This window comes from Coregonus clupeaformis, unplaced genomic scaffold (genome assembly GCF_020615455.1).
Source record: "Coregonus clupeaformis isolate EN_2021a unplaced genomic scaffold, ASM2061545v1 scaf2887, whole genome shotgun sequence".
Classification (NCBI taxonomy): domain Eukaryota; kingdom Metazoa; phylum Chordata; class Actinopteri; order Salmoniformes; family Salmonidae; genus Coregonus; species Coregonus clupeaformis.
Genome location: NW_025536341.1, coordinates 25,716 through 41,412, shown reverse-complemented (window position 1 = coordinate 41,412; position 15,697 = coordinate 25,716). Strand labels below are relative to the sequence as shown.

Below are 15,697 nucleotides of genomic sequence, written 5' to 3'. Positions count from 1 at the left end.
GTGACAAGCTTGGAGGGGATAATGGTGTCGAACGCTGAGTTGTAGTCAATGAACAGCATTCTCACATAGGTATTCCTCTTATCTAGGTGGGTGAGGGCAGGGTGGATAGCAATTGAGATTGCATCGCCTCTGGATCTGTTGGAGTGGTATGCAAATTGGAATGGGTCTAAGGTGGCTGGGATGGTGGAGTTAATGTGTGCCATAACCAGCCTCTCAAAGCGCTTCATGATTACAGAAGTGAGTGTTACAGGGCGGTAATCATTGTTGCATGAAGACTTAGAGTTCTTAGGAACAGGAATGATTGTGGTCAACTTAAAACGTGTGGGGATTTCCTCCCGAGTGGTGCAGCAGTCTAAGGCACTGCATAGCAGTGCTAGAGGCTTCACTACAGATCCGGGTTCGATCCCAGGCTGTGTCGCAGCCGGCCGTGACCGGGAGACTCATGAGGCAGCGCACAATTGGCCCAGCTTCGTCTGGGTTAGAGAAGGGTTTGACCGCCTGGGATGTCCTTGTCCCATCGCACTCTAGCGACTCCTTGTGGCGGCCGGCTGGGCAGGTGTATCAAGAAGCAGTGCGGCTTGGTGGGGTCGCTTTTCGGAGGACGCATGGCTCTCGACCTTCGCCTCTCCCGAGTCCGTACGGGAGTTGCAGCTACTGTAACTACCAATTGGATATCACGAAATTGGGGAGAAAAAGGGGTACAAATAATCATGTGGGACAAGGAGAGGTTGAAAATTACTGTGAATATGCCTGCCAGCTCTGAGAATGTGCCCTGGAGTACAGTTGGGGGCCCGCAGCCTTGCGGGTGTTGACCTGATTAAAGACCCTTCTCAAGTCGGCCTCGGAGAGCAAGATCACCCAGTCCTCTGGGTCGGTGATGGCCCTCACACCCGGCTCGATGTTGTTGTTGTCAAAGCGATATTGGCGAGAACTGGAACACGCTGTCGTACACGTCGATTCAGAGCATCCCAAACATGCTCAATGGGTGACATGTCTGGTGAGTATGCAGGAAATGGAAGAACTGGGACATTTTCAGCTTCCAGGAATTGTGTACAGATCCTTGCAACATGGGGCTGTGCATTATCATGCTGAAACATGAGGTGATGGCGGCGGATGAATGGCACGACAATGAGCCTCAGGATCTCGTCACGGTATCGCTGTGCATTCAAATTGCCATCGATAAAATGCAATTGTGTTTGTTGTCCGTAGCTTATGCCTGGCCATACCATAACCATCAGCAAAACGCTCGCCCACATGACGCCATACAAACTGTCTGCCATCTGCCCAGTACAGTTGAAACCGGGATTCATCCGTGAAGAGCACACTTCTCCAGCGTGCCAGTGGCCATCGAATGTGAGTATGGATACTGCCGAGCTGCAGGGCTGACAGTGGGTGCCCTTACTTTGATCTTCATGGTCTTCTTTTCACCTCAAGGTGTTAAAAGCAAAACACTATTCCTACAGGGGTGTAGGCCTACTAAAAATGTATGTGTATGCACAAAATTCATATAGCCACTAATCTTTCAGAGAGGATGAAAACTAATTATTTCAAACGTCTATACTCCAGCACAGTAGGGTCCTATGAAGTCTTGGCCAAAGTCATCTGAAGAGTCTGCGGCCTGTGCGGTCCGGGGCGGTCTCTTCTGTGTCATGTGAGTTGAGTTGCTTACCTACTGAAGCTTCCTTCCTCTCTTCCCGGCTGGTGGGAGGAGAAGAATCCTGTCAGTTTGCTCCATAATGGCGGACACGTGTGGCCAAGTACTTCTGGGGTCTGGATTAACTGTCCTTTCCCACCCCCTCATGTACATCAAAGTTCTAGTTCAGGTAAGATATATAGAGATTAAACAAACATAACTGACAAAAATGTTTTGATCCAGCTAGCTTTACGTCGAGGCGAGGTTGGTTCTGTAACTGACAGGCTACTGTAGCTAGCTGCAACAACAGCCGTAACGACTAGCTGGCTAACTAGAACTAACGTTATATTCCGGTGTTGAACTTTACATACTCCACACAGCCGATCGCTTCAAGCTGATCTCATGAAAAAAAATATGACCTAAACGGCAGTTAATTTATTGTTTCAATCCGTGTGTTTCTATAGCTAGCTAGCTAGCTAGCTAGCTAGCTAGAATTAGTACCTACGGGGTTGACGTCACGAAAAGGTCAAAGAGCTAAACTACGCTAGCTAGCGAACTAAGTGGGTTTCGACGGTTTGGTCGCAGATAAATAATGACCTTGTGATAAAATGATTTATATCTAGCGGTTTTGTCTAGAAGGGATGGAACTTTTGGTCAAAATTGACTAAGTAGCAGGTTATGAGAATGAAAGTAAGGTTGGGAAAAGGTTTAAGGTTAGGGTTAGTTAACAGTATCCCATCTAGACATTACCCTATCTAGCCAGCTATTATGTTAACGAATGCGACATTATCAATACCATGACAATAACGACTGGCTAACGTAACTAGCTAAATCCTCATTCAAAACGTTCAGGACAGATTGGGCGCCCTTTGGCCCACTCACCGAGTAACGCGAACTAGGTAAGGTTATAACACGACAGGGTAGTTCGCTGGATCATTAATGCATTATGTGCGCAGTTATCATAATTGTACTGTGTCAAATGTCTGCAAAGAAAGTAAAATCAATTTGGCATATTGTTAATTTAGCTAGCCCTAGCTATAACTGACACTTGTACACTGACATTCATTGCAATGTATTATGTCATTACTCCTTTTCAGGTTGGACATGAACCTCTCCCTCCCTCCCTTGGAAGAAACGTGTTTGGTAGACAAGTGTACCAGCTGCCAGGACTGTTTGCCTATGGTGAGACCTGAATTTCAGTCTACCCACTTGCAAAATGATTAGCTAGTTTTCTATTAGCATCGGGCCGGTTGCACCAGTTAGTTGTAAGTGGGTCGTAACTCCACGTCCAACGTGAAATGTGCTTAACGCCGGACCTGAAAATGATACCTGTTACACCACCTGGGCTTAAGCCCTTCTATGAGCTACGCCTGACCCTAGATTCTACGCCTAGTAGGGAGCAGGAAATTGGGACTATCTTTCATGATATGTACAGCAAATAATAGCAATTTATATTTTCAATAGGATGTGAGTCTCATGTTCATATTTCACAACCGCTTTTCGAGTTGCCTATGCGCGAGTCAATAGCAAAATAATACCAAAGACAGTACAGTATGAATATAGGCTAAAATAGGGCCGGGCGATATGGTCAAAATATAATATCAGAGTATTTAAAAACAAAGAAATGACGGTATTTGGCGGTATTTTATGTTTTTTGAATAATACAAGTTCAAAATGTGCTTTATGAGTAGTGTGTGACCCGACCCTATGTTGGCAACACATACATTCTAAGTGATTTCAATGGGTCTTTCTCTATTCTGATGGTTTTATACTGTTCAACTCAACTTCAACCAAAAATAATTTTTGCATTTCCTGCACTCATTTGAGATCATTTTCACACTGCCACGTAGGGCTGCAGGATATGTGCAAACAATCTAGGCCTTATTTTTAACCAAATGTTACAATTGCGATTTGACTTGTGATTTAGAGCAAAGCACTTGGGTGAACTGTTGGAATCATGGGAATAGAATGATTATTCAAATTCTATAGTTAGAATATAATAGTGGGCAGTTTGAATACAGTGTTTGATATGATGACAAATGAAAATGCCAGGGAGGAGTTATTGTGACAGGGTAGGAACCAAAGTGTTTACAAGTGTTTCCTAGGGAACCCTTATAATCTTTGGCTACATTGGATGTTTTCTCTTAACTACTTAATTTAGCTAACATATTGTTGCTTCGCGTATTCCTCATTGATTTAGAAGATACTGTTGCACAAAAAACATGCAGATGTAGGTCTACACCACCATATTGTTAGGCTGTATAGCTAGTTAGGTTTGCTCTGACTCAGTACATTTATTAGCGATTAGCATTAGCGGCTAACAAGATTTAGGCCCAACTTACTAAGAAAAGACAAACTAGCAGTTTGCAGATGTAAGAAACACAAACTAAAAGTGTAATTATAGAACGCTAGTGGATTTATATTAAGAACAACATTGTTTCATGTGCTGCATTAACCATGCAGAGACAGAACGCAATTGTCTCACGGTAGAGGAACAACAAATGCGCTCCTTGAGTGACGGTTGGGGCTAGGTCTGTGTGGAAAGCGGCATTTAGAGAGAGCGCAGAGAGATGACTCAAGTAGCGAAGTAAACTATAAAAATGGACGTTACACACGGCGTATCACATTTTAACAAACCAAACATGCAATACCATTGTAAAAGGTAAAGTAAAAACCCAAACCGGTCCATGTGTCAATACCGGTATATCGTAAAATATGGTATACCGCCCAGCCCTAGGTTAAAACTGCTTCTCCAATAGAAATCCTTAATCACACTTGTAGGCGATGTTGGCTAGCTAAGCTCATGCGTAGAAACATGTCATCAGGTCTAACGGTCGTCTCGTGCCAAACTGCGCATGTGTAAACCGTCAAATCAAAGGCACCCCTTCCATATAAAGTTGTTTTTGACAAATGATAACGTGTCAGTTTGTCACTTTCACATGGGGTTTGGAGTAATAACATGTTCAACTACTTAAGACATTTTCTCGAATCTAGGTTGTCTTTATATTTTGAGAAAATGAACAACTAAGGAATCATTTTTCACTTCTCTCTGACTTCTCAAACCCCAAATCCTGGCCTGGTCTGTTTCACAAACGTTACCAGAAGTCTCGTGATGTTGAGCCTCTGGGTTTAGAAACTGTGATAATACACTTGATTTATGCTACATTATAGCATGCTACATTATAGCATGCTAAATGTGTCTGAGCATACATTAGCAAACTAATAGATGAGCTGCTACCTCCACTTATTTGCCAGCCAGAGATCAAATAACAAATTATACATACTGAGATTCAGTTAAATGATAATGAATCAATGTGATTTTGTTTCAGACAAGTCCAGGGCTTTTAGTTGGGATATAGCCTAGGCTACTACGCACGTGAAGAGCAAATGAATGGCATTAGACTACTTTATTCCAGTAGTTTCATCATTCAGTGATATTAATTTCTGAAGTATTTATTGATTGATCCATCCAGTTGTGGTTAAGAAAACGTGCATGCATAGTGGTGGGCTTTGGAAAGTTTAGAACTTCCACGAGGATGGTAATAGCCTAGTGAAGGGCGCTGCCTAGCAGCCGTCATTATGAAGCATAAAATCTCATGAACGTGCATTGCTTACGCCTGGCTTAGCTACGACTAGTCTTATTTTTGGTTGGTGCAGCAGGTGTAAATTCTGATCCCAAAGTCAGATGTAACTACGCCGACCTAGCATTTAAGACCAATTTTTATGTCCGACTGGTGCAATCAGCCCCTGTTCCTTAATGGTACTAGTGATTAGTAGTGCGCCGGTCAGCTGTTTGTTCACCCGCACCCGCCTGCAATTGCTAATAGCCCAACCAAACCAACTATATGTGATAAAATGAAAATCTGAGGCCCTAAAAGGCGCTGCATGGTCAATCTGATGTCTGCATCGGGGATACTGCCTCTGCAGAAGTCAGGGCATTCATACACTATATATACAAAAGTATATGGACACCCCTTCAAATTAGTGGATTCAACTATTTTAGCCACACCCATTGCTGACAGGTGTATAAAATTGAGCACACCGCCATGCAATCTCCATAGACAAACATTGGCAGTAGAATGGTATTACTGAAGATTTCAGTGACTTTCAGCGTTGCACCGTCATAGGATGCCACCTTTCCAACAAGTCAGTTCGTTAAGTTTCTGCTCTGCTAGAGCTGCCCCGGTCAACTGTAAGTGCTGTTATTGTGAAGTGGAAACGTCTAGTGGTAGGCCACACAAGCTCACAGAACGGGACCGCCAAGTGCTGAAGAGCATAAAAATCATCTGTCTTCGGTTGCAACACTCACTACCGAGTTCCAAACTGCCTCTGGAAGCAACGTCAACACAAGAACTGTTAGTCGGGAGCTTCATGAAATGGGTTTCCATGGCAGATCTACCGCACACAAGCCTAAGATCACCATGCGCAATGCCAAGCGTCGGTTGGAGTGGTGTAAAGCTTGCCGCCATTGGACTCTGGAGCAGTGGAAACGCCTTCTCTAGAGTGATGAATCACGCTTCACCATATGGCAGTCCGGCTGACAAATCTGGGTTTGGCGGATGCCAGGAGAGCGCTACCTGCCCCAATGCAGTGCCAACTGTAAAGTTTGGTGGAGGAGGAATAATGGTCTGGGGCTGTTGTTCATGTTAGTTCCAGTGAAGGGAAATCTTAAAGCTACGGCATACAATGACATTCTAGGCGATTCGGTGCTTCCAACTTTGTGGCATCAGTTTTGGGAAGGCCCTTTCCTGTTTCAGCATGACAATGCCCCCTGCACAAAGCGAGGTCCATATAGAACTGGTTTGTTGAGATCGGTGTGGAAGAACTTGACTGGCCTGCACAGAGCTCTGACCTCAACCCCATTGAACACCTTTGGGATGAATTGGAACGCCGACTGTGAGCCAGGCCTAATCGCCCCACATCAGTGGCCCAACATGTTTCTAATAAGATTTCAGTTTGGCTTGGATGCATATTTTATGTGGTTGAAATACATTTTTACATTTACATTTTAGTCATTTAGCAGACGCTCTTATCCAGAGCGACTTAGTTAGTGAGTGCATAAATTGTTTTTTTCAATACTATCAGCTTTTATGATGCTGATAAAGATAGCATCTCTACAGACAGCATCTAAATGTGCATTCTTTCAGCATCTTGAGAGCATGCGAAATAAATCATATTTCTCCACTCCTGTTCCCAAGTCAAAATGTATCCTACATTTGGTCTATAATTTTACTGCAAGAAATGCTTAATTCTGCAGGAGTTAATATTACGGCTATGTGAGAGGTTATAGACCTACAGTCAGTGTCCAGATTTCAGTTTCCATTTAACCCATCTGAACAGTAGGCTACAGTTCCCTTGATGTACCATAGGCCTATTTGAAGTCGCTGTCTTGTGACTGTCGAATTTGTATAGCACCTCACAATCATCACGGGCGGCAGGTAGCTTAGTGGGTAAGAGCGTTGTGCCAGTAACCGAAAGGTCGCTGGTTCTAATCCCCGAGCCGACTAGGTGAAAAAATCTGTCGATGTGCCCTTAAGCAAGGCACTTAACCCTAATTGCTGATGTAAGTCGCTCTGGATAAGAGCGTCTGCTAAATGACAAAAATGTAAATGTAAATGTAAATCACACGCAACATAGCCGGCACTGCTATCATCCTCTTTTACCACTTCACCAAATCTTTCCCAAACATTACTTTTCTGGCCTTTGATTCTCTTTATTTTCAACTCTCCTTTTCGCCACTTTTCTCTTATTGAATGAAATTCCGACATTGTCCTTTTTGCCTCCGTGGATCAATGTTAACTCTTTCTGCCCGTTCCCAATAGCATTTGGCGATTGACGTGTAGTCAATTTGGCGTGTGTACAGTTAGGCCCTAAAGCTTTATAGGCTTACGCACTAATGCCAGATAGCCTAAATTAATGACAGAACTTTTTTTTTTTGCCTGTAGATAGAAATTGCACAAAAATGATACATTTGTGTTTTTTTTAAAGGTATTGTTTTCTCTTTATTTAACCTGCCCTTCATCCACACAATATTTCATGACCCTAAACCAGCCCGCCCCGTGGATATAACCACCCCGTGGGTTATGAGTCAACCTGCGCATTACTACTAGTGATGGATTTAAACTAGACATATATAAAAAAAAAAATCATTTTAGCAGACGCTCTTATCCAGAGCGACTTACAGTTAGTGAGTGCATACATTTTTCATACTGGCCCCCCGTGGAAAACGAGCCCACAACCCTGGCGTTGCAAGCGCCATGCTCTACCAACTGAGCTACAGGGGATCTTGATGTTAAACACCAACTAGTAGGCTACCGGTAATAAGACTGGCCTGTCCATACCATACAGTCTTACTAATGAACATGTTGATTTTGTTTGCTGTATTTTCCATGTGTTTGTTCTTTGATCCTGTAATTTCTGTCTTTTAGCAAAGCACATCATAAAGATTGACGGCAAGGCAGGTCTCTTTAATGGCCTAGCCCCCAGGCTCTGTGCAGGGACCATCGGCACCCTTGTACACAGCAGAGTCTTGCAGGTGGGTCTAACTAACAAGCTGGCTTAATCTAATTTACTAAATAAATGTTCGCTGATATTTTCAGACCTCAGCAGTAGTCTAGCCTCAATCCTAAATGAATGGGAAATGTGATCACATTCTGTATGGAAAGTCATGCTTGTCAGAGAATAAGCTACATACTGGCTTGGGCATTGACTCTGTGACTTGAACTGGATTGGCCTTTCACTTTCTTAGGATGGTGAGTGTGACATGCTATTCGTTTCTAAATTCATAAACTGACATAAATGCTCTGGATGGCAATGTGTCAACACACCATTATGAAAATGGATCTCCGTTGAACTAATCACTGTTGTCTTTTACAGAGATGCCAGGATGCAGGCAAATATGAGGTAAATATTTTGGCCTGGTTATGGGTTAATGTATAATTGACTCTTATTTATTTTATTAAATTAAAGGTAACTATCTTTTAAATGCAGGCTGTGGATATTGATGGTCATTTTTCAATCCTTTTTAGGTCTCTGGAACCAGTCAGAAAGCTGAAGAGGGATCCTTACAGCATGTTGTGAATGAGGTATGAATTAATTTGTCCAGTAAAGCAGATGGTTTGACAGATTTTTGTTTTTTTAGCATGTTATTGTCTTTGGAACAAAGTTGACACAACCAAGATCAACTGAAATATTCAGATTTGTTTCACAGTTCTGTTAGACGTGGTTTGAACAGACCTTCATCTATAAATGTAGTTGTGCTTTCTTTATTGCTGTGGACATCATCTGAGCATGTCTATCGCTTGGCTGTGTTTTTTCACTGTGAGCAAGTTAATATCTGGGGTGGAGATGGTCCTTGGCGTAAGGGGAATTATCCCCAACTAAAGCTGTCCAAACTGGATTCATGTTTCCTCCCAAATTCTGCATCACCATTCTTTCTGTTTTTCTTTTACATCAGACAACCAAAGAGATGATAGCCCGCTCCTGTGCCACGATCGTCACGCACCCCTTCCATGGTAAGTGTACTGTTTGTGTCTAGCACCTTTTTGTCATGTCATCCTTTGCCCTAAATATTGTGTTCTTGTAGGATAATGACTACTGCATGGATACTGGGTTCTTAGTTATTGGATGGTTATTTTCTGTTTGTTCCAAAGTGATCACCTTGAGATGCATGGTCCAGTTTATCGGTAGAGAAACCAAGTACAGGTGAGTTTCTCTTAACCTAAGTTCAATATGGGTTTATACAATTTATAGCCATATAATACTGAATATTACAAATGTTTCTTGTTTTCTTGCAGTGGAGTGTTTGATTCAATCGTCACTGTCTACAAGAATGAAGGAGTTCTGGGATTCTTTGCGTAAGTATGATCTGCCTTTGGCTACATTACCAATGTTTCATCAAGGGCATCCTTTACTCTTGACCTGCTAAATTACTAGAATACATTTGACCTCAGTAAATTCAGTCAATCATTTTGAAGTTGTTATTTTTAAAGTAGGTTTATGCTTGCTCCTGAATCTTGCAAATATATTGTTATTTTCTGGATGCTGTTTCCTCTGGATGTCTGTACCATGACCTTTTTCCCTGACATCTTAACCTAACCGACTAATAGCTGTGCTGTCATGCAGGGGCCTTATTCCTCGTCTGCTGGGTGACGTGCTGTCTCTGTGGATCTGCAACATGCTTGCCCATCTCATCAACACATACGCCATTGATGACTCCGTAAGTCAGATGGATTTGGGATTTTGACAATTGTTTAAAGGTCCAATGCAGCCGTCTTTATCTCCGTATCAAATCATTTCTGGGTAACAATTAAGTACCTTACTGTGATTTGTTTTCAATTAAAATGGTAAAAAAAGAAACAAAAATAGCTTCTTAGCAAAGAGCCTTTTCTCAAGCAACAGTTTTGCTAGGACTGTCTGGGTGTGGTTTGAGTGGGGAGGGGGAAACTGAAAACTATCTGTAAGAGAGGTTTGGAACTCCTTATTGGTCTGACTAATTTACCACCTGGTGATGTCACCAGGCAGGCCAAAACTCCATCCCACCAAAAGAGGCTGAACATTCAGGCGGCCTTTTCAAACTGCTCTTATACTAAAAGGGCATCATCATTTTCACAGTATTATTCCAACCTCATTGTGTGGTATTCTATGTATATTTTTTTTAAACAAGGAAAATCACGTTTTTTGACTGCACTGGGCCTTTTAAAGTAGATGTGGACCTCACATCAAAAAAAGACCCTGTACTGAAGTACATTGTATGTCAGTGTAGAATGCATGGGTAAGTGAATTATGACATTTATTTGATTTTTAATCCTTTCCGCACAGATGAGTCACACAGGAGAAATAAAGAACTGCTCTCAGGCTGTGACTGGGGTAAGTGTAAAACATTTGTTTAAATCTATAGTTTGTCAATGTAAGGTCATAACACAGGCAACTATTATTACCATACAGATGTGATTTTTATTGGGGTCCAGTGTGGCTCAGTTGGTAGAGCATGGCGCTTGCAACGCCAGGGTTGTGGGTTAAATTCCCACGGGGGACTAGTACATAAAATAAATGTATGCACTCACTACTGTAAGTTGCTCTTTATAAGAGTGTCTGCTAAATGACTAAAATGTCAATGTATTGCTTTGGTTGCTCATGTTCTGTCAATTTGTTGGACTGTTTTAGTTCTGTAATTTGTATCTCCCTCTTGTGTTCCAGTTCTTCGCCAGTATGCTCACATACCCCTTTGTTTTGGTGTCAAACCTCATGGCTGTCAATGACTGCGGGTAAGTTGATGCATTTTTATGTTTTTTTAATCTTTTGCTTTTAGGTTATTTACCAAATGTAGAAAACTTTGAAAGCTGTCAAGTTGCAATGCGTGGGTTGGGATCAGCGGTTTTCATGACATTTGAGGAAGCCTTTATTTCCTAATTGTTTTGCCTGAAATAACTAGTTCTGTGCAGGTACACAGGTTAAGATAAAATGCCTTAAGCAAAACATTACTGGTATAAAGGCCCAGTGCTTTATATATTTGTTCCACATTGAGGTTGAAAATTATAATGCCCCTTTAGTGTAAGAGCTGTTTGAAAAGAACACCTGAAATTTCAACCTGTTTTGGTGGGATTGAGTTTTGGCCTGCCTGGCGATATCACCAGGTGGTGTAAATTTAATAGACCAATAACACAAAGCGTTTCAAATAGGTCTGGGCGATATATCGAGTTAATTAGAATTTGTTTTTACACGATATTCCAAATACCTGCCTGTATCGCAAGAATCAAGTTTATTTGTTTTTTTTAACAGCGTTTATGTCCGCTTGTTCACATCTTGTTGTTTTGGTCTCATCTCCTTCGATCCTTCTGTGCTTTGTACACCTTCCCATTTACACCAGAGAAGCGTATATAATGACGAGATGCTCATGTCTCCGCCCCAACAATGGGAGTCATTGTCCCACATGCACGAAGGCAGGTGACAAGCTAAGGTCCAAAATAAACCCATAGAAACGCATTGGGCTTATTTTGGACATATTTTGGCGAGAGTGAAACCTCTCGCTTTGCAACTCCCTCTCTGTTTACACACACACCAAGCCCCTCCCCCTGCCACTCACAACAACAAAGATGAGAGATCACTTCTTCCTCTCTGACAAGCGGATTCAACTCGCTATTTGCATTTGAGGTTTGGTCCAACAAAATCGGTCATATGGACACCGAAACATTATTTTACTTTAGTAGAGAAGTTAACCTTTCGAACGATACCCTTTTTATGTCTCCACTCCTCAAATTGCGCCCAGAGCAGACTACTAAAATGGAAATATCAATGAACATTGATTCTGGAAAATTTATGATCGCATTGCAGTACCGCTAGCAGCATTTTAGCCAAAGACTGTTATACTATCTGTCTAGTATGTTTTGTGAATGTGCAGTAAGCATAAGGTAGCTCACTTGATTTCAACATCTGAACAAAGTGTACAGGCTAGCATGCAGTTCAAACAGTTGAAGGACAGAAGTATGTTCACAACAATTAAACTGTTCTGCCTTGTTAGCTAGCAAATAGATCAAGATTGGCTAAACTTGAAATTTGAAGATTAGCTGGCTACTCACTAGCACGTGGACTTGAGAGATTAAGAGACCTGTGTTAATTTTCTAAAATGTATAATTTCACAAGCCCTGAATTCATTAATTATTGCTTACTGTTTGAAATGCAGTGTATTTGACCTTTAATTGTACAACAAAGCTTATTTTGATAACTTTTATTTTTTTTATTAAGTGTGTATGTATGTGTGTATGTATGTGTGTGTGTATATATATATATATATACAGTGGAGAAAAAAAGTATTTAGTCAGCCACCAATTGTGCAAGTTCTCCCACTTAAAAAGATGAGAGGCCTGTAATTTTCATCATAGGTAAACGTCAACTATGACAGACAAATTGAGCATTTTTTTTCCAGAAAATCACATTGTAGGATTTTTAATGAATTTATTTGCAAATTATGGTGGAAAATAAGTATTTGGTCACCTACAAACAAGCAAGATTTCTGGCTCTCACAAACCTGTAACTTCTTTAAGAGGCTCCTCTGTCCTCCACTCGTTACCTGTATTAATGGCACCTGTTTGAACTTGTTATCAGTATAAAAGACACCTGTCCACAACCTCAAACAGTCACACTCCAAACTCCACTATGGCCAAGACCAAAGAGCTGTCAAAGGACACCAGAAACAAAATTGTAGACCTGCACCAGGCTGGGAAGACTGAATCTGCAATAGGTAAGCAGCTTGGTTTGAAGAAATCAACTGTGGGAGCAATTATTAGGAAATGGAAGACATACAAGACCACTGATAATCTCCCTCGATCTGGGGCTCCACGCAAGATCTCACCCTGTGGGGTCAAAATGATCACAAGAACGGTGAGCAAAAATCCCAGAACCACACGGGGGGACCTAGTGAATGACCTGCAGAGAGCTGGGACCAAAGTAACAAAGCCTACCATCAGGAACACACTACGCCGCCAGGGACTCAAATCCTGCAGTGCCAGACGTGTCCCCCTGCTTAAGCCAGTATATGTCCAGGCCCGTCTGAAGTTTGCTAGAGTGCATTTGGATGATCCAGAAGAGGATTGGGAGAATGTCATATGGTCAGATGAAACCAAAATAGAACTTTTTGGTAAAAACTCAACTCGTCGTGTTTGGAGGACAAAGAATGCTGAGTTGCATCCAAAGAACACCATACCTAATGTGAAGCATGGGGGTGGAAACATCCTGCTTTGGGGCTGTTTTTCTGCAAAGGGACCAGGACGACTGATCCGTGTAAAGGAAAGAATGAATGGGGCCATGTATCGTGAGATTTTGAGTGAAAACCTCCTTCCATCAGCAAGGGCATTGAAGATGAAACGTGGCTGGGTCGTTCAGCATGACAATGATCCCAAACACACCGCCCGGGCAACGAAGGAGTGGCTTCGTAAGAAGCATTTCAAGGTCCTGGAGTGGCCTAGCCAGTCTCCAGATCTCAACCCCATAGAAAATCTTTGGAAGGAGTTGAAAGTCTGTGTTGCCCAGCGACAGCCCCAAAACATCACTGCTCTAGAGGAGATCTGCATGGAGGAATGGGCCAAAATACTAGCAACAGTGTGTGAAAACCTTGTGAAGACTTACAGAAAACGTTTGACCTGTGTCATTGCCAACAAAGGGTATATAACAAAGTATTGAGAAACTTTTGTTATTGACCAAATACTTTTTTTCCACCATAATTTGCAAATAAATTCATTAAAAATCCTACAATGTGATTTTCTGGAATTGTCTTTCTCATTTTGTCTGTCATAGTTGACGTGTACCTATGATGAAAATTACAGGCCACTCATCTTTTTAAGTGGGAGAACTTGCACAATTGGTGGCTGACTAAATACTTTTTTCCCCCACTGTGTGTATGTATGTGTATATATATATATATATATATATTTATATATATTTTTTTTTAAATCGGAATGATTTTTAGGCCATATCACCCATCCCTAGTTTCAAACCTCTGCCAATGACGTCTAGTTTTCAGGTTACATATCCCTCGCATTAGGCTCGTCCAAATATGTCCCTCACTCTGACAGCCATGGCAAAATTCTTGCTTGAGACCATTGACCATTTTAATTAAAAACAATCACAGTAAGATACTTGTTACTCAGAAATTATTTGATAGAATAAATGGCTGCATTGGACCTTTTAAAGTTTCCCTGTAGTGAGTAGTTTGTCTAAGGCTGGCTTTCCACCTAAGCACTCCTGTCTTTTACAGGCTGGCTGGCGGCCTCCCTCCCTATGCTTCAATATATCCAACCTGGGTGGACTGCTGGAGGCACCTGAGCCTAGAGGTAGGTTGCTGCTTTCAAAACGTTAATGCTACACAAAAACACATGTGTAACAGACACGGCTTGCCACCAGGATAAGATCCTTGGTTAACAAGTGTTTCAACATTTTCTAAATTGGTGAATTATTATGGATAATGAATTTGTGCCATTTAAGATGTTCCTGTTTTGTCTTTGTATTCCATCTCTATTTATAGGGAAACATGAGCAGAGGCAACAGTTTATTTTTCCGGAAGCTGCCTGTGGGGAAGACTTATGCAATCGACCAGAAGAGATTTTTTTAAGTCGAACTACCTGCATAGAATCACATTGTAATAAATTGACATTGCCTGAATGGGGGTGGATCGCTGGCATCTAATCCTTTGTATGCACTTGTTTACGATTATACTTTTTTTTTAACAACCTGTCTGCCATCAAGTAAAGATAAAACTGTGTTTTACAGCAATGTGCTGCTTTATTTTAATATAAAACTGTACTGCAGGATAATAAAATGGAGCCGTTTCACCTAAATCCAGGAACAAACAAGATTGCAATAGTGCCCATTTTCACCTCTTTCTGTGATGGCAGACAATCGTATGTCACCTATTGCCAATATATACAAACTTTCAGAATACCCTGTATATCTGGCTGGCATTGTGTAGAGTGGAGGCTCTCCCCGTGATCTCCTTGTTGATACGAGTTTAAGATGGCCGTTTTCAGCGAAAATCTGCATGTAATGTTTAATTCAGAAGTTATTGGGACCCTGTGTCAATGTGTTGTATTGATGTGTATAATCATGCTACAACTTCAAAGGGTCCATGTGATAAGAAATGGATATGTGCTGTTAAGGTAAAATGGGGCCACACTGAGCTATGGAAAGTAGTTTGAGTTGACAAATGTCTATCGCCTTGTCGACGCAGTCAGGTGCTTGTATTAACTCATTTTGACTGACCCAAATAAAGATGCTTTTTTTGACTTCTTGCTTTCTCTTATAGCATTGGGTTTTATAAGCTTTTGATTTCATGCTCATTTTAGTTTGCGGAAGTGTGTAGCGGTCCCCTAAAACCTTGATTCAAAACGAGTCATTTCAGTCAAGTTACACCCTGAACTGAAAATGAATATTTGCTACACAAACCAAATAGAATGACAATAGGTGATTAGTTTTTAAATGTACCTTTAGTCAGAGGGAGAATTCAGGTGTCTAGGTCTGACCTGGGACAGTTAATGTGTATGGTGCTAGAGATGAGGCCAGAGACGGCTGCAT

The 15,697-nt window shown here is 41.6% G+C and overlaps 1 protein-coding gene across 1 annotated transcript; it reads left to right on the top strand.

The window, feature by feature from the left end:
- Positions 1 to 1,667: 1,667 nt before the first annotated feature.
- Positions 1,668 to 15,408, top strand: LOC121557696 (mitochondrial carrier homolog 2). Its single transcript, XM_041871198.2, has 13 exons — positions 1,668 to 1,823; positions 2,731 to 2,815; positions 8,062 to 8,168; positions 8,510 to 8,536; positions 8,662 to 8,718; positions 9,090 to 9,147; positions 9,286 to 9,337; positions 9,430 to 9,489; positions 9,758 to 9,851; positions 10,454 to 10,501; positions 10,832 to 10,899; positions 14,385 to 14,460; positions 14,652 to 15,408. The coding sequence occupies exons 1-13, from the start codon at positions 1,737 to 1,739 to the stop codon at positions 14,736 to 14,738; spliced, it is 906 nt and encodes a 301-aa protein (XP_041727132.1). The 5' UTR covers positions 1,668 to 1,736; the 3' UTR covers positions 14,739 to 15,408.
- The last annotated feature ends 289 nt before the right edge of the window (positions 15,409 to 15,697 follow it).